At 37.9% G+C, this 19,291-nt stretch overlaps 2 protein-coding genes, 1 long non-coding RNA gene and 1 pseudogene across 6 annotated transcripts; 3 read left to right on the top strand and 1 right to left on the bottom strand.

Annotated features, from left to right (window-relative positions):
- Positions 1 to 469: 469 nt before the first annotated feature.
- On the top strand, positions 470 to 4,462 carry LOC149047688 (octopamine receptor beta-2R-like). Of its 3 annotated transcripts, none has more exons than XM_089202716.1 (3): positions 470 to 838; positions 1,071 to 1,194; positions 3,004 to 4,462. In XM_089202716.1, exon 3 carries the CDS (start codon positions 3,042 to 3,044, stop codon positions 4,131 to 4,133), a length of 1,092 nt encoding a protein of 363 aa, XP_089058842.1. In that variant the 5' UTR covers positions 470 to 838; positions 1,071 to 1,194; positions 3,004 to 3,041; the 3' UTR covers positions 4,134 to 4,462. The 3 variants fall into 3 exon arrangements, with proteins under 3 accessions (XP_089058842.1, XP_089058843.1, XP_089058841.1); XM_089202717.1 differs by having other exon boundaries at positions 1,071 to 1,177; positions 3,004 to 4,461; XM_089202715.1 differs by having other exon boundaries at positions 1,071 to 2,887; positions 3,004 to 4,403.
- A 691-nt stretch (positions 4,463 to 5,153) lies between these two features.
- Positions 5,154 to 6,199, top strand: LOC149047687 (uncharacterized; annotated as a pseudogene).
- A 3,355-nt stretch (positions 6,200 to 9,554) lies between these two features.
- LOC149047686 (substance-K receptor-like) lies at positions 9,555 to 12,225 on the bottom strand. Its single transcript, XM_089203634.1, has one exon. It carries the CDS (start codon positions 11,327 to 11,329, stop codon positions 10,244 to 10,246), a length of 1,086 nt encoding a protein of 361 aa, XP_089059760.1. The 5' UTR covers positions 11,330 to 12,225; the 3' UTR covers positions 9,555 to 10,243.
- A 1,516-nt stretch (positions 12,226 to 13,741) lies between these two features.
- On the top strand, positions 13,742 to 19,073 carry LOC149047685 (uncharacterized). Of its 2 annotated transcripts, XR_016185781.1 has the most exons (3): positions 13,742 to 16,206; positions 16,732 to 16,847; positions 17,746 to 19,073. It is a non-coding gene; the product is annotated as an uncharacterized LOC149047685 (long non-coding RNA). The 2 variants fall into 2 exon arrangements; XR_016185780.1 differs by lacking the exon at positions 13,742 to 16,206 and having other exon boundaries at positions 16,213 to 16,847.
- The last annotated feature ends 218 nt before the right edge of the window (positions 19,074 to 19,291 follow it).

Raw genomic sequence — 19,291 nt, 5'->3', positions numbered from 1 at the left:
ATCTGTCCATCAAAGAAGCTTTACTGTGCCATAGGTCGTGCAAAATATCAACCCACGAAATATCTGCGACTTAAAAGCTAATTTTGTCTGAGGAAATGAGTAATTTTTAAGTCACACGTGAGCTTGTTTTGTTGGAGACTGGCGCCAGCAACGCTGGTCCAATTCCGTGTACAAGGCCGGCCGCCACCTTAGCGCAATAAGTCGCTCTGTGTATGAGAGAACTGGTTTCTGGATCATTCATCCAAGTATTGATTAAAGTATGAATTTGAAACATGTCTGCCTTTATTGACATTCGTTCCTGTTAAAGAGGAGTAAAGGGGGTTAGTTTCTAGAGAAACTGTGATACTGTGCTGGTGGAAGGGTAGTACAAGGTGTTTTGGCTTTATCAATGTAAATGTAAATTGGCCTCCGTAGAAAAAGTTAAATTATGAATTGTCCACTATCGATTCGCACTGACAAAGGACTGACGCTCGAAACGTCAACTCAAGAAAATTTCTACAGTGGCCAAGTTACACCATCAACTCAGTTGATAAAACCAGTGAAAGAAGAACAATTATATTAAGCTGCAGAGGATCCACTACAAAGTCATATCAATCAAGGAACCTTTTTCACTTAGGTTTCCTGTCTTTAATGGTAATATTCGGTTTTTCTCTTTCCCCTTTAATTAAGAGCGGCACAATATCCGGAACTCCTACCGTCTGAAATTATTTGAATACCGTTATCGCAGTTGTTTATTTGTTGCAAAATCGAGACTCAAAAGCGGGCACTAATATATCGGATCTTTTTTTATCAAAGGTTTGCATCCAGAACTTGTCATTTCTTGATGGTCGTTTTTCAGGTAAAGATCGACAATGCTGGTGATTTATGCATTTGTATCAATCAACTTCGATGCTGACGATTTGTTGTCGTTTGAAACTGAGGTCCATTAGGTCGAGTATTTTTTCGGAAAATGCAATTAGATCTTATACTCTTGATAACGAAACGTCGGCAGGCAGGCAGGCTCGGAAAGTGAACGATTCTAATCTTTCATTAGGTGATTTATTTACATTGCTTCGGTTTTTTTAATACAGTTGGACTTCTGGTTTTCAAGGCGTGGCTTTGAGGCAGCAAGGAAGGCCAACTTTTGAACAGCTTTGATGATACTGGAAATAAACGCTACTCACGGTAAAAGATAAGGGTATGTTTCAACGAAAGGTAACAGAAGTTTGGCGTGTTTAATTTTTTTTACGTGTTTAAAAGTTAATTTTCCTTCCAGGTTTGACACGTATCGACAGCAAAGCGCTAACGAATGATGAGTTGGCCAGCGAGTGGGCTCTTATTAGCGCGTGCCCGCGAGATCTCTATTAAGGGCCTGACACTAAGAGTGCCAGACTCCAGCAGCTCTCCTTGCGACACGTCTCAAATCTTATCCACGGTTTGTTGTTCTCGAGAGTCTAAAAAAAGAGGCTAAAAACCTGACAAGAATTCTACTTTGGAAGCAAATGAAATTCAAGCTTTTAAAAGAGTCGAAATAATCTTAAGGGAAAGGATAATCAAAGATCTTTGCCCCTCTCTCTTGCCATCAAATTTGCGTGTTTCGTAAGATTGTGAGCTTGAAGGCGATGCTGAAATACATGCAGAGCCATTTCGAAACTCACAGTTATATTTCGGATCAAATAGACTGTAATCATTTATCTTACTTGTTTTCGTGCATATTGAATTTTCTTTTTCTGAAATTTATTTTTTAGATCGAGGGGAATAATTAGCGAACTTAAAATATTAAACGGAATCAAATTGCATTTTCAATGAGATAGTCCATGGATTTTTAAATTTTACTCATAGTGTGTATTTTGACTGCGAAGAAAAAGCCTAAATATGTATTATTCAATTCGCTTAACTTGCAAAACAAACAAAGGACAAGTGTCTGTTTTTTCATTCGTGTGAACGGTGGGCCCCAATAAAACTTAATATTTTGGTTCCGTTATATTTGCTGCACCAAAAAATTATTTTCTTACGAAATTCAGAATAACATAGAGGGTAACACCATCGTGAATGAAGCCATTCTTTTGTTTTCATAAAACTGTCGCCGATGAGTGAAGGTCTCTCTGCACTATAATCTATCATCAAAACGGCAAATTGATTAAAAAAAAGCCAGGTAACTTTGCCATATATTTATGTTATTATAGTTTTACAGTATTTCAAATGCCGCTTTACTGTATTATGCGCACTCCAGCTAGGTATTGAATGTTTTATGCGACCGCCGAGCGAGTAATTTTGAATCGAATTGAATTGACTAAACTGCAAAACATCATAGGAAGGCTTACAAACATGAACAAGAAAATCAGTCCTTTTTTTTCTTCATCAGCCTACAAAGTGGGTATTGCTGGAAATAAAAAGTCAACCTTAGAATGTGTAAGAATATGGAACAAACATTGCAAATCAGGAGACCACAGCTCACCGACGCGCCACGGCAATATGAGTTTTAAGTTACGTCTATATGTGACGAGACGAATTCAAAACTACCTTTAAATAGTGCAAACAAAACTCTGTTGGCTGTGTCGGCTCCTTTGGCTGACAGTTTTCAAAATTTATATCTATCCATCCGAAGGATTATTCTTCAATAATAAATATTATGAGTAATTCCTAACTTAAGTAAATTAATTGCTTTCGAGGCCATTATTTGTCTTCGATACATTAGCTCATTATTCCTGATATTTAAGTTATTAGAAACACTTGAGGATGGGTAAAGAATGATTGAAAGACAATTCGTCGCGGCTCTGGAAGTTTTCAAATACTATCAATTTTTAATAACTTTCGTAAATTCGCCATAAATGTGGAATTTCAGAAAACGCCAAAATCTAACTGTCGACATCCAATGGCACAAAAAACGTTTGATTGATTCCTAAAGGTAAGAGTGCAATGATATGCAAATTAGCTACCATGGATTAAGTTTATATATCTCTTTCTAGAAGCAGTTACACAAGTCACCTGTGATAGACATTTCTATGTAACGCTCTTTTTCAGCCCCTCAAGAGTTATCCAACGCGTGGAGTAACACAGAAATGTCGTTATTTACCAACACTACCACAAATGGAACCAGTATTACCGCCGAGAACGCAATTGAACAATATGAAGAACCAAAAGCTCTGTACATTTTCCGTTTAACCCTCTTCTCCGTGATCATCTCGGCCAGTTTAATCGGCAACTCGATGGTTTGTTATGCTGTGTGTACCATACCTTCCCGCAAGCCTCTGTCCTACCATCTCGTCGCTAACATGGCCTTCGCAGAAATTCTAAGCAGTGTTTGTTTGGCCGTCATGTTTGCGAGCGGGCAGAATCCAACTGACGTCGTTCTTCAAGAGGCCGCATGCATTTTGAATCCGTTGCAAGTAGTTGCTCTTCTCGTTGTGATCTACTCACTGGCTGCCATCGCTTTTTATCGTTACAGATTCATTGTAAACCCTCTTCCACGCGGACCATTCGTTAAGAAGATTACAATTCTGACCATATCTGGGCTGTGGCTGTTGTCATTTGCAATCGCCTGCCCCTTTTTCTTCGGTCTCAGATTTAGAAATGGTGAATGCATAGAGCTGCCTGTCGCAAACAATGAGTACTATGTAATAATTAGATTCATCCTGAATTACGCTTTACCTTATGTGATAATGCTGGCATCTTACGGAGCCGTGGCGTGGAACCTGAATAGGCGGATTGGACAGATAGAAAAGAGGACCCGAAACTCGACGGTCGCATCAATTGACCAAACTCAAGCTGAACTCGAAGTTATGCAAGACAACGAGCAGCAAAGATACGCTCCATGTGAGAAGAACGAAACAAAAAAAGGAATGGTTGAGCAAAAGAACCGAAGAGGTACTAAACACGAAACTACAGACTTGGAGAGAGATTTACTGAAGATGATTTTTGTACTTATTATTACTTTTGTTGTTTGTTATTTTCCGTATCAAGCCCATTATGTGTGGGAGAGAGTTTGCAACATCACTGCGTATCAATTTAAATATCATCAACTCTTTATTGATTATAATTTTATTTTGATTTGCCTTCCCAGCGCCTTACATCCTTTGTGTTATGGAACAATGAACAGTTTCTTTGCTAAGGCGTTCTCCAAAATTATTCTCTGCAAATCCGTGCAATCTTAGGTGAAAATTGAAATAGTATATTTGTATATTAAGTGCATGTGTGGTCCTCAGAACCTGACCAGGTTAAGAATCGCAGCTCAAGCTAGCTTATCGCTTTAATAATGGTAGTCAGCATTAGCAAAACTCTATTTAACCAATCCGAAGATCAAAGTGTGAAAAGTTTATTCTCGTGTATATTTCGATAAAGTTTTGATATTTTACTTGTGTAAAGAAATGCCATAACAGCACAGGATTATATTTGAGTGAAGTAGCATGGCTGGCGAGGAAACGCTCCAAACGTAAATTAATCTTTTTACACTATGCAAAACATGGAATAAAGAAGAATTGCATTACCTCCAGTAAAAGTGGTTGACATCTCCAATCCAACTTTTACCATGAAGTCCTGTATAGGAAAGATTGACCAATGTAAATTCTCAAGAACAGATTATTATTCATCTTTAATATTGCTGACCTATCTTTCAACGTTTCTCCCCTGTACTAAGAAATACCTGGGAAAATACCTGGGAAATTTTCGACACTTCTTTGGCTTTTCTTAACATCAGAATTTCAATCGAAGGCAAAGGTCTACGTACTAGTGTTTACTACAAACCTACAGATTCACAGTTACTTGTATTCGTCTTCGCATCCATCACACATCAAGAATTCCATACCTTTTTCACAGTATCTCAGACTTCGTCGTCTATGTAGTGACGACTCTGATTTTTCTGAAAAATTAAAGGCTATGTGCCAGTTTTTCGATAAACCTGGCCATCCTACGGTTTTTTTCGTTCAAGCGGGCCACCGCAGGGTCCAACAAATTGATCGACAGTCGGCACTACAAACGGCTGAGAAAGAAAATACTGATCGCTTTCTTTCACTCTAACATTTCATTCTGACAACCACGCAGTTACAAGTTGGGCGCGCGTAGATATGGAATTTCTCTTCGAGTATATTGTCATAATTTTACAAGAAGTCTGAGACCAGGTTAATTCGTGGAGTCTTAAGAACAGACTGGTTGTCCACGAAGGTAAATTCGAAGCAATGATTTTGAGCACTAAGCCCTTCATAGGTCCTATGAAACCTCTGAAGTGGGGCGACGACATCATTTGGCACGTATCCTCCTCTGAGTGCCTCGGAGTTACAATCGATGACAAATTATCTTGGTCTCAGCACTGATCGAACTAACTTGTTCTTCATTTCACATGAAAGTTAAACTGCTGAGACGTATAAGTTATCTACCCAAATCTATTTTAGAAACTATTTACTTTAAGACAGTAATCCCAAGTGCCTTATATGGAATTGTGATATGGGGGTCTGGCACCAAACTTAAAGAACTAGAAATGAAACATATTAGAATTGCTAGACCGATACATAACTTACCAAAATGTATGAAGGATGATGATATATTAGCAAGAGTTGGGTGGATGCCTCTTGAGTATTTCTATAAGTTTCGTATTCTAACTATCACTCACATGGCATTTTATGGCTTGGGCTTAGATGAAGTAAATTCCTTGGTTGTTACGTGTTCCAATAGTTAAAATCTCAGAAAATCGCTAAATATTTTAATTGATAGACCTAATACAGAACTTGGCCGTAGTTCTTTTGTACACAGGGCAGCAATTGCATGGAATTCATTACCGGATAATTTAAGACACTTTTCCGATCCAATTGCTTTTAAAAATAGGCTTAAAAAGGCAAAAAATGATGTTGTAAATATAAATTTTGGAAAGGGAGGTGGCTCTGTTGTTCATAATAACAATTCAACTTTCTACTATTTCTGATATATTATGACGCATTTATATTTGTATTCATTTTGTTTCTTATTTAGGACTTAACTCCAGGTTTATTAATCTTATTTTACGTTTATTTATCTTTTATCTTAAAATATAGTAGGTCCACATCAGCTGTAAGGTTGCCATTTTATAACCTACCTATCAAATAAAGATATGATGATGACAATGAAGATGACTCGATAGCTCACGAGTGATCGCAGCGATCGAGTCAGACGTCGAGTTGAACACGAGAAGAGAAATTTTATATCTACGCGCGTCCATGTATTGTTTTGTTTATCGTATAGACATAATAGCCCTTTATTGACAAGAAAAGTTGGACCAATGAATGAAAATGAAAGGATCGACAATCCCGAATAAAAATCGCAAAGTGTGTTGGCACCAAGCCTCATGATGAAAAAGCGCGTTGAAACACTACAAAAACAAACAATGGGCATAATTTTCAAAATACAGAATCCTTCCTTATTGACTTGGTTCTTACCAACAGAAGTAATCTTCCAAAATCGGCCTGTGGTAAATCTTCCATTTGATGATTTTCGTTCTCAGCCGCGAGAAATGCCATTACCAAAGAACACTGAATACGTAACTTGCCGTTTTTCTTTCCGTATTTTGGTATTTGTCCCCTTCTAGGAAAGTTTGAACGTCTGTCTCAGTAAGTGAAACCGATTTTTCAGTGTTTTAGAAGCCATAATCTGAAAAAGTTCCAACAAACGACCTTGGATTGAGAACAGTGAAGGCTACACCGTTCATTCACCAACCTGACCGAGTGGCGCGAAAGGCGAGTGACGTGTCAGCAGCTGATTGGCGATATCAAACACACGTGAAAAAATACGATATTTTTTCACGTGTGTTGTTACGGCTTTTCTTGGGGCTGGAAATCCTTGTATAACATCATAGTTTATGTGATAAAAGTTCTTATTATAACATTTCTAATGTGGATAGCCGCCTTTGAATCAAGAAAGTACAGTATGCTGCTGGTAAATTATCTTTCAAAGATGAAGTTGGCGTTACATTGCCATGCTTTATGACTTAGATTGGTTTAGAAAATTTGCGTCACCCTCCTGACCAACCGCATGATAGATTAAAACCAATCGCTAATCGATAACTCGTGTTTTCCTGCGCTTTCATTGGCTCCACGGGATGTTTATCTTGCTGACCATCGAAATTTTTTTATGAATTAAATCGAATAATGCTCCATCTTATTTCGGTGGTGAATTATTGATTAGGTTAGTATGGTATGCTGTACAGTCGGCCTAAATTTCGACCTTTCTTCGAATCGTTTCCATAAATCGATATTGACCTTAAATAAGCTGAACAAGACTTTAAAAATACTGCCAGGAAGCTGCCTAGTTTTTATTTCTTGGAGATTGTGCTGTGAAGAATCTTCTGCTACTATAAAAAGAAGTAAGCGTTACGAGTACTCTATATAACGCAGGTATTGAAGCAAAATTTCATAGTAAGATAGATGAACAGACACTTATAGGTAGAAATGTGATCGTAGAAAAAAACTTTAATTTATTGTAGAGCAGCTAAGGTAGCCTGATTATCATTCATTTTCATGGCGCTTGTTTCTTATGATGATGCTATCTCTTCATCAAATCATTCTTTGCGAAAGCATGACAAAAAGATATCAAAGCCTGTTCCTTATATGGAAGTTTTAAAATAGTAACTGTGTACGTGAAAACGTTTGTGATGAACCGTTGAGAAGAGGTTTTTTTTATTTACAAAATTTTGCGTCTGCGACCTTGTTGAGAGTATGAAAATTCCGATGAAGATCAAAGGACACAAAAAAATTATTTTAAAAAAGTTGGTCTTGTCAAACGACTGCGCGGGAAAATTTCACGGTGAATAGCGTAAACACAGCTTGTTGACACAACAACAAAAAGCTTAGAGCCCAAACCTTTCGCAAATGCAGAAATTTTTTTCTTTCAAACAAACCTGTGGCTTATAGATACCGTTGTATAATCAGAGGAATTTGAAATCGTTCTGAATAATTTAAGATATCATATATAGCGATGGAGTAGACTGATCGCCGCTCAATTCTCGCTAGATTTGCAAGCAGATTTTCACTTAGGTTTGTTTGGGGGAAAAAACACGCGAATATCAATTGTGACGTAGCAAGGGCTTTTAACAAATTTTACCGGTTCCTCATAAGCCGTCAAAGTGCTGCCAGGTTTTCCGTTCGCAAAACGTGCGTAAAGAAAACGTACGCGAGCAATTTTCACCGCCACGTAAAAATCAGTACCACGCCTTTTAACGTGAGAAAAATTTTGGCCTGCGCGAAGAAGTTGAAGACTGTGCAACTTTACTCTGCACTCTTACGATTGCAACGTGCGTAAAACGTACGTAGTAGGTAAACGTTCATCTCAAAGTACCAACGCATGTAATTTTTTTAAGCGCACGCTCACGCGCGTGGACAAACGCTACAGTGGCAATCCAGCTTAGTGGTATGACATTTTCCCGGTGTTTCGGGCGTTTGAGGGCCGCGATTTTCTTTAACATCTGGAATTTTCGCCAAGAAAAAGCCCTCAACTGCATACACGACCATCGAAGAAGACGCATTTTAACTCATCACTCGGAAAACTCACTCATAACTCGTAATAGTGTCATGATGCCGTTCAACCACACACTATCCCAGGAAACTCCTCTGCACATTTTAATTAAAATTGAACAGCACGTTTTCAAGACGGTTATCATATTATCGTTGAGATCGATGTGTCTATAACTCTGTCATTTTCTTTGAAAAGAACCAATGATCTCTTGAAATGAAGAGAAAAAAAATAGTTAGGTCCATCTTATGACTGACAACTCAGTTTTGTCATTTGTTAGAACTTGTAAATATAGTTATTATTTATGTACAGTCTGTACTTTAATGTTTGTATTAATACTCTTCAAAATTTGTTTAATTTCGACGAATATGTTATGTTTACCGACTGAAGGAACATCTGAGAGATGTTTAAAGGTAGATTTTCCCGTTTCCTTCTTTCATCTACCTTATGAGATCTATAATATTCTTTAGCTCTATCAGCTGTAAACAACCTCGAGGTTCTTGTCAACAAATTTGAACTGCAGGATGTTTTGACTTCTGATTGTCGCTATGTCTGGAGCCCTGAGGATGTTTAAAACACATCGACTCACACTCAGCGTTAAATATAATTACCCCAGGTTTTGTTTTCATGATGACTTTCCATCAAATGCGTGTGTTTCTTCCGAACAAAGACACGCTTGTAATGATTGTTCTCGAAGTTTCTCCCTCTTCTTTTCAACACAGATCCATATCCAATAACTGGAACATTTGCAGACTCAAACCCAGCGCTGATTTCGCTGCTTGCTGAAATTTTTATGTAACCCGACATATCTGTGGTTAATTTTTATTAAAATATGCGATGTATTTATAAAAGTACAAAATACACCATCTGTTTCGTATTTCTGGTCACTTGTTCCCTACGCCCGATAACCCGATCACTCGATTACTTGAAGCTCTTTCGCTTTCCCTATAAGTTCGATTTATTAGGAGTCAAATTATTTTCCTTTGCCCACAGAATCAGTTCTTTTCAGGCATTTTTATGTTGACAAAAATACCCCCCCATCCTTCCAAAAAACACACATTAAACTTTCCTGAAGTACTTCAGAGGACTTTTACAGTTATTGATCACATTTTAAAATCCTTTAATCAGCTTCGTCTCATTAAACCATATACTTCTATATACAATGGTTTAAATTATATATCATCTGGCAAATTTTGCTCAAGGAACTGAATGATCAGAAAATAATCTATGAGCTTCTAGTCTAAGTAATTTTCCAAGCAAAATCACCGATATGTGATTCTCAAGAGTTTTTATACAAAATGCATGTGGCGGCAGGAAGTCGTTATTTTCGACGACAAATTGAAAGGCTGGTTTGCTTCAATCTGATCTTGCTGAAAACGATCCCCAGCATAACTCAATTTTCAATACGTTACTGAAGGTATCCGTTTTACAGTGTTCCTGTGATTTAGGCAAAGGAGACTATTGATACGAGTGCTCTCACTGACGTGAATTGTATTTTTAAAATAAACATACTCTTACATATCAACCTCTACCACGCTTGCATCGTTATAATGGGTATTTTTTTTCAAAGTTGTTCGAAAGCAAACAGTTTTCCGCGAACAATCTTTTGCGGTATTTAAACTCTGGAACTCTCGACTGGAGGACATTCCTTTCGTGTCCAAGATGGCTGCCAGACATTTACAGCTGCCACACTGGGAGCGTAGAACTTTTATTGAGTTCGATTCAAAAATGAGTCAGTTTCACAGCTTGGTAAAGGTTTATCCAAAGTTCCACTTGCGACTTGAGGTACACATTAGTCATAAGGTCTACAAAGAATGATTTTGGAGAACGCCTTAGCAAAGAAACTGTTCATTGTTCCATAACAAAAAGGATGTAAGGCGCTGGGAAGGCAAATCAAAATAAAATTATAATCAATAAAGAGTTGATGATATCTAAATTGATACGCAGTGATGTTGCAAACTCTTTCCCAAACATAATGGGCTTGATACGGAAAATAGCAGGCAACAAAAATAATGATAAGCATAAAAATCATCTTAAGTAAATCTTTCTCTGGGTCTGTGTTTTCGGGTTTGCTTTCTCTTCGGTTATTCTGATCGAACACGACACTCTTTCGTTCCTTCATTCTCGTGTCCTCTCCCAAATCTTTTAGCTCCATTTGATCTTCGACAACACAAGACGATTCGGCAGTCGAGGTCCGATTTCTTTCGTTAATCTGTACAATTCGCATCTTCAAGTTCCACGCCACTGCTCCGTAGGATGCCAGCATTATCACATAAGGTAAAGCGTAGTTCAGGATGAATCTAATTATTGCATAGTACTCATTGTTTGTGACAGGCAGCTCGATGCATACACCATTTCTAAATCTGAGACCGAAGAAAAAGGGGCAGGCGATGGCAAATGACATCAGCCACAACCCAGATATGGTCAGAATTGTAATCTTCTTAACAGACGGTCCGCGTGGAAAAGGGTTTACAATGAATCTGTAACGATAAAAAGCGATGGCAGCCAGTGAGTAGATCACAACGAGAAGAGCAACTACTTGCAACGGATTCAAAATGCATGCGGCCTCTTGAAGAACGACGTCAGTTGGATTCTGCCCGCTCGCAAACATAACAGCCAAACAAACACTGCTTAGAATTTCTGCGAAGGCCATGTTAGCGACGAGATGGTAGGACAGAGGCTTGCGGGAAGGTATGGTACACACAGCATAACAAACCATCGAGTTGCCGATCACACTGGCCGAGATGATCACGGAGAAGAGGGTTAAACGGAAAATGTAAAGAGCTTTTGGTTCTTCATACTGTTCTATCCAGGAAACAGATCCCACCGTGGGGGGCTTGGTTGAGTTTGTGATGTACGAATTGTTGATAAACTCCATGTTTTTTGTCGTCCTCCCGCTCTTGTCGTTGGTCTTGTCCTCTTTGTTAACACCTTTACTGTGAGAGAGATAAGCAGACAACAGATACTGTAGTGCGAAGCCGTTTTCACAAAGACTTTTCCGCCGTCTTCCTCCCGACTGTTTTGTTGATATTCAACGTCACGAATGGCTTCAAATTTTAAACCTGTCAATATATGAATGACCAATTGTATTGATTTTAATTATAATTTAAGTTATCAATGCAGCTCTCGTATCTTGTATCTCGATATACATTAGCTGATGATAATGACTAGAATTACTCTTTTAAAGGCTTTTAAACATTTTCCCCGATGAATTCTTTGTTGAGTATTGACTGACACAAATGACACCAAATTTTCAGACCGTGAATGGCAAATGAATGACGAATCAGTGATAAATTATAAATGCCGGTCTCGTCAAAGATCGCTCCGAGAACAAAGAACGGCGCGAGTGTTCTTGGTATATTAAAAACCCAGCTGGTACAGAGCCATAATCATTGCATACTCATCAACTGCCAGAGATTCACGAAGTACATTGGTGGGCTTTAAATAAACTTGTAAACATTCTATGGGGTTTAAGTATGCCATCGTATTATAAGAGGAAGTTATCGAGGTAAATTATTGAAGATATCCTACCGATAGACAGAGATAAAACTCACTTCAGTTATCACTAGAATCTGCCTACAGCTTTTCATTTAGTTTTGTATGGGGAAAAACTCACGCGAGATATCGTAGCTACAGCTTTTAGCAAAATTCACTTCGGACAGGTTTGCAAATAACAATTTACTTCTCAATCAGCATATGAATTTTTTTAAAAGTAAACAGAGATTTATACTGCAGAGACAACTCAGATCAGAAAATATGAAACTGCTTTTTAACCAAACATTTGATAGTTTGATGAGGGCACAAGACGTCAGCCTGTTAAAAAAATAAGAGAAGCACCTCGAACTTTCTTCTCGTCACCCACACTGTTCACTCATAGCTGACTCATAGCTATGTTCTTTTGTTACCGCGCGCGTACGCTAGGAACCTCTACTGCACATTTGATCAAAATTGAACTGCACAATTTCATACCTGACGGTTATTTGCGAGGTTTGATCAGCTTGATCTAATTCCTGTCTTTTCTATCGAAAGAAACCGATGATAAAAAATAGATACCATCTCTTTATTGAAAACTCAAGAGTTGTATGTAGAATTAAAGTCTAAGTAGTTCAGGTTAGAACTTGAATGAAAATTTGCAATTGAATCAAGCGAATTTTTCGTATGTACTGACTGAGAGAACATCTGGCAGATGCTCAATGGTACATCAATCTTTCAATTTTCTTAAACCCTGGTCTCAAGTAGTCCGAACTATGAAGCGCCGCTACAACGCATGAGGCGGGACAACTCAGCGCTGTCAGCCGCGGAGAATCTTGCTTAAACGAAAAGGGAAAAACGTTCGGTTGTCAGACGTCTGATTGTTAATCAGTTTCTTGGCTTGTAAGTGAAAACTGAAACTGAAAAAAAACAGGATTTAAATGTCATCACATCAATCCTATTTTACCTGTGATTATTGTAAACTGTGATCTTCCAAAACAACGCATATTTAATCACATAAAGATGACGCAAGAACCTTCTAACTGCTTATCAGAACATAACCTCCTAAACCCGTGGAACTGTCAGAGAATATGATAGGCAACCGGAGGTCCTTCTAAAAAGAAAATCAGACTAAAGGTATATTTGAACCAAGCCTCAATGATACTCAATCTTTTATCCGCTTATCTTTGTTCCTAAATTTACAGAAAATAAAGTAATCCATGAGTTTCCAGTCTTTGTAACTTCCTTTAAGGAAGTCGTAGTAAGTAAGTAAGTAAATAAGTAAGTAAATCTTGATTTCAATAGGGTGCGCAATTACAGTCAAGACTGTATTCTCCCTTATGGCCCTATCAAACTGAATTGCAGTAATTCTGATTACAGACATTTATTATACTAAAATAGGAAGATACTAAGGATATTATAAAACTTAAGATTACATAGAACTTAAAATCACATTGATAAGAACTAAATATTCTGTCTGTTGTATATATTTAGTAGTATGGCATAAGAAATTATAACTCAATGTCTACCTAGCTCCTTAGCCGTCATTACGGATAACATTTAGAAAGTTTGATTTTTCACTCAACTGCTTTTGCTGACAACTTTTCCTCAGTTGGATCTGTTTACTAGAGGCTTGAAGGCTCTACATGTTGACAAGCACAGTTTCAGAAGTAATAACTGAGCGTATGCATAGAGTTTCAGCCGTTTGAAAGGTTGGTTTTGGACTTGACAGCTCTGGCTGACAACTTATCCTTAGCTCAGTCCGTTTATCATAGAGTCGCCAATTGCATACTCAAAACTGCATTGAAAAAAAATTATGATCAAAGCTGTGACCATGTTAAGGAGTATTTAGTCATTTCTCTTTGTTACATTGATCTGCCTGGATCAAATGCGAAACTGACTCTCGTCAAATGGACATCATTGACAATCGAACCCTGTATTGACGGGTTACCCACGGGGAATGGAGGGGTGGCTGCTTAATACAGGTTAACCGCTTAATACAGCTTCGACAGAATAGGGGCCAAACGCGATGAAAAAACAAAAAACATCTTTTTGTCCTAACAGTCCAAACAAGAAAGACATTTGAACTCAAAGTGCTAACATTTGTTCGGGAGATAAACATGGAAAATTTGACTTGAGAGATTATTATTGGTTTTTTTTGGTGTTTTCACTTTAAGTGGTCGTACAATGCAGGTGGAAACAATACAAACAAGCAGTTGGGACTCAGTCAAGGGTGACCACGACCGCTTAATAACGGTGGCGCATAAAGAGGTAAAAATTAAAATACTTGAGGAGAAAAAATTTCGAAACAAATTTCGGAACTTTGACCAATATGGTGCCCCTTAAACACAGCCGGGTCCGACTATACGTTGTATTAATGTCTATTATTCGAGAACAATACAAATTTTTCATGACGGTACTACGTTTAGTCTTGTGTTACAAACTCTAGAGTGTGTTGCATCAACACTTACATCAGCTCGCTGCTCGTCTCGTATTCGGCAAAGAACTGTTAGCCCACAGGTATTCATGTTTGAATTATCCTCCATCAAGTCCACAATGAAGCTCACTTTTATTCTAGAACTTTCTGAAAACTTAAATGTGTTCGAATATGCGAAGAAAAACAGACGCCTCAAGTAGAGGATATCAACAATAGCCTCTACTTGGTGCAAAAATATGTATGGATACAGTTTTTCGAGAGTGAAATTCGTTGAGAAACGAGAGATTCGAGGAACAGATTATGCCCAAGGACACACATACGATGATATTTTAGTGCAAAATGGAGGCTATTGTGTTAAGAGCGACGGTCAGGAAATATCGACCATTGAGTGGCAAGAGTTGAAAAATTAATTTCGCTTATTTTCTGACTATAAAAAGCTACTAAGAATAGAAGAAATTTCATGTATTTCTTTTTCTTCCGGAGCGCTTTAATTCTGAGAAAACTGAGAAAAACGAATTTGACCCGCGACGATCCCGAAAGGTCCCGCAAGCAAGTGTGAAATTGATATTTTAAACTGACTTTTGGTATTCAAGGAAAAACGATTCAAAGGATCATGACACCGAAATTTGATAGAGTGAGTGCCGTACTTTCCCAGAAACTATATGATTTATCTTTATTGTTGTTCATAAATAGCAAACAACGCGCAGGAAAGTGCTGTATTTTCAAACGTGAAAAATCCCGCAAATACCTCATTAATTCATATGTTTTTTTCCACTATGTGATATAATTCAGATTTTCCTTTTAACTATGTCGTTAGAGGGATTTAAGGTTTTCCTTGATAATATGTTAGAATCAGCATGGGTTTTCTTTACAGCGCCTCACGCGAAGGTTTTGAAATGACAGTAATTCATTCAAATTTTTTACAACGGCTGAGTAAACAATTCTTGTTGCGTGACCGTAACGTCAAGCGGAGTTTTTACACAGCAACACGAAAGCGTACTGAAAACGATTCTGGTGTGAGCTTTTCGTCCTTTTTTATTGAAAAAAAAGTAATCGGCCAAAGAGAGGTTATTTTTTCTCATTGTTAAGGTGGAAGTTTTCCTTTTCAGTGAAAGATGTTTCCCTGATAAATATCAGGATGTAATTTGATTAGCTCTCGGCTAACCTGTTTAACTTTTATACTTGTTTTTTCCGCTTCCTTTGGTTTCAGAAGAATCGGAACAGAAAGACAAAAATCATAGATTCTTTTTTAAATTGATATTTTCTTCAATTGTGAGGATTCATTTCTATTATTTGTTGAAGAAATGACAGAGTTGGCTAAAGCTCGAAGCAGTTTACTTGCCATAGTAAATTGAATTAGTCAATTAAATGCAAAGAGGGAATATTTAATTAGCGAAATTAGAGTGAATTTGTTTTGCTAGTTTTGTGTCATCATGGACGTTAAGTGCTCTTTTAGCTCCTTAGTCGGCGGTTCTTGCTCTTCTGACCCCAGAGATAGGAGCAGATCAACTGAGGTTATTCCATTTCTGAACTGCAAAAGAGACATCGCGGTTCATAAGTCTTCCTTGTCAATAAGTGACGTAGAAACTGAAATCGAACTTATTTTGGGAAGAGTATCTACATCCTTTTCTTCGGAGTTAGACCTTTCGGAATTAGCGATTTGTCCCCGGCACCGCTCATCCCTTGGTATTGGGTGGCGTCGAGGATCGAATCTGTGCTGAGTTCCTTCGCTAATCTCGAAGCACGGCGGACAAGCCCAAAAAACGCAAAGGCAGAACGAGGACTTGGCAAAAGTGCTTGTTATTTGATACAGAAGAAACTGGGAATTTTTATTCCAGTTGGTTCAGGTATGTATACATCATTTTTCATCTTTTTCAACCAAACAGACCAGCTCTAAAATGGCGGTCCAATCTGACACTTCAATTAAAGCACTTTGAAAGCACTTTTCTTTTTTTTTTTTTTTTGACTTTTTCAATAATTAAGTAGCCGTGACGGTCGCAAATTCAATAGCCTTTGTTTATTTACGTGTTTCTTTTCCTTTCATTATTCTAACATTTTATATTAGAAGCAAAAAGGTAAATTTAGAAGCCTTCACCGGACTCCTAAAATTACAGCTTTTTAAAGCAGATTTCCTGATGGCTTATAGATAGTTACAGGGAGGCTCAGCCCCTAAAGGGTACCTTTATCAGGCTTCAGGTATATCAAAGGGTAGGGAATTGAAGAGTTGAAGTATATGAAAGGGCAGGAAAATCTATCATTTAAGTTTTTTAAAACAGGTTCCCTTACTTGTGTAAATTAAGACCGTAGTTGTTCAGAATAGTGATTATATCGTATCAGCAAAAACCTGCATTTTCCATCGATTCACTCAACAGGTATTTGTCGCAACTGCCGGGTTAATCTTGACATGCAGAAAATAGGGGAGCTGCCCACAAAGCTTCCGGAGACCAAGAACCTTTCTTACGAGGAAACTGAGACCATTGAGACTTCTGTAAGTTCTGAACTGGCACTCAATGGAAATAGTGTTACTAACAATGGCACCAAACAAGGCCCGCGGGGCAAAAAAGATTAAAAAAAAATGGATAGGGACCTTATCATCACAAAATCTGCATGAGCGGGCCCCGTTTCCTTAATGCCTTTCCTTGAAATGTAACGAATAGGGATAGAAAGCACAAATTAACCGATTTCGTGGACCTCAGACTGTGTGCTGGTATCCAAGAAAACAATGCCATATGCTTATTTTGTGCCTTCTACGTCAGTTTTTCCTGAGTTCCGCAGATAATGAAGAGGTTTAATACCCCGTGCATTTTATGTCGCCCTTGCGTCTGCACACAGTTGAAATTTATTTAGCGGATTTTCTATTTTTATTCTCACCAAAATCTGAGAACTTGAAGCAATGGCAACAAGTTAAAGACCACGTAGTCCGCGATGGTAAGCTGAGGCCAAATTGGTCTTTTAAGAATAAAGGGTTCATTTAAAAAAAACTGCATTTTTGCTTCCAATTGCCCCCACCTACACACGCGCATCCCTCCACCTTATACCGCCTGGGATACGAGTTCATGTGATTTTCTCAAGGTTAAGAATACGGTGAATAACGCCCAGAAAAACGTTTCGGGTTTCCAATATACCACTCCGGTTTCCTTTACTACTCGCTTTAAAGTTCGTACTTATTTGTCATAATGAAAGGTATTTTATGTAATAAATTAGGCACTTTTTATCATAAATTAAGACAGCAAAAAAGGTTTTATTTTTAGTCCATAATAAAGGCAACAAAGATCAGGAGGGATTATTGATCTTTGTCTAAGTGTTGGTTAACTTTGATAATTATGTACCCAATTAATTTTTTTTTAATACAGTTTACGTTATATTTATTTTGCGTCCTTGTCTAGGGCGTGATGTGTAACCTTCCAATTGCTGCAAGTAGTCCTTGTTCGGTGGTAGCACATGACTTACTAGAGCAAGAAACTTCATTATATTTACCAGCAACCCTCCTAGAAGAAACCGAGACAAGCACTACAGGAATGAAGTTGGAAGAACCTATTGACCACCTTAGCGCAAAGCCAAGCAAGCGGTTTCAGCCGTTCTTGGTGAAATAGCGCCTAATGATCTAGATCTTCTCTGGGAATCTATTATGTCCTCAAAACAAAATGAAACTGGAAATTACACTTGTTCTAGTGGTTTGGATAAAGAATTGATGTACACGCCACTCAAGCTTTGAGCACCAAACCCAGCGACTTTTCCTAAAAATCATCTGGGGACATGTTAAAGTCGTCGTGACTTGTACGTCAGCATTGACGTTACCATGGCAACCGACTTTTGAGAGCCATCTTTTCCAAAACTTGCTGTTTTACTCATTTAATTATACCCTTACACTGTTCTCATACGACGTCAAGAAATACATTGTTAATATTGTGATTCCGTGACTGATCGACTCCCCAATATCACGTTTAGTCACGAAACAAAGAGTTTAGCGTTTCAAAATGGCCAAAACTCACCCAGTTTGGCTTTTCTATCTCACTCTTTAAGTAGAAACACAACTTTGCAACTGTAAAACCTACAAGGATTAAGAAAAATGAGTATTTGGGGATCAAATATCCACTTTCATGGATTTCGAAACTGGAAGTGTTTACACAATTACCGTCGACCCACCATGAAAATTCCTTAACTTCGATACCGCCTTATAGAGATTTCCTTCAATAACCCCAGCTAATTCCCAGGTATATTTTAGATGTATGTCTAAATGTGGGATTTAACTAGAATGAAGTCAATTTGGAGTTATACCACATGTGCAATATTGCCGTCGAAAATCAATAACAAAACGGAGTTTTTGTTATTCATAAAACCTATTCCTCATTTTTAAATAATTTCTGCTCGGTGAGTGTCGCTTTTGCTCTAAAAGAATCTTCTAGTAAAAGAAGAACAGTGATTCTGTTGGAATAAAGTGTCCAAATTTCTCCGTACGACTTTGTTTGCGAACGAGAGGCAAGTTGATGTATGCAAATTTCACGTAAATGATTAGCCAATTTTGTGACTCTGACCACAAAAACCGATATTCTAATTTTTCTAAAAAATAAAAAGCTTTTGGCAGGAACAATCCACATCAGGTATCTTATCTACCTAAAAGCTACTTATGGGCAAAAAACGAAAGAAAGCGATTTTTCAACTCTTGCCACGAAATTAAGATTTTGGTCGATATTTCCTGACCGTCGCTCTTAAGTATCCTTCAAACATTTTGTAACGCGCGTGAAAAAATGTTTGCGAATAGCTTACCGTTTGTTGCGTGGGAGGTTTACTTTTCCGTGTTCTCTAATAGGATTTTATGAACTAACAGAAATGTGCTTTGGATGTTCTCCAGCTTTAGCTGTGGAAATATTCGGTAACGTAATACTTTTAGACCAGTCGCACGCGAGCAAAAATATTTGATGGCTTCAAAGA

Source organism: Pocillopora damicornis, chromosome 4, assembly GCF_964200805.1.
Source record: "Pocillopora damicornis chromosome 4, jaPocDami1.2, whole genome shotgun sequence".
NCBI classification, from domain to species: domain Eukaryota; kingdom Metazoa; phylum Cnidaria; class Anthozoa; order Scleractinia; family Pocilloporidae; genus Pocillopora; species Pocillopora damicornis.
Note: the sequence above shows the minus strand (reverse complement) of the source record. Positions and strands in the feature narration are given on the sequence as shown.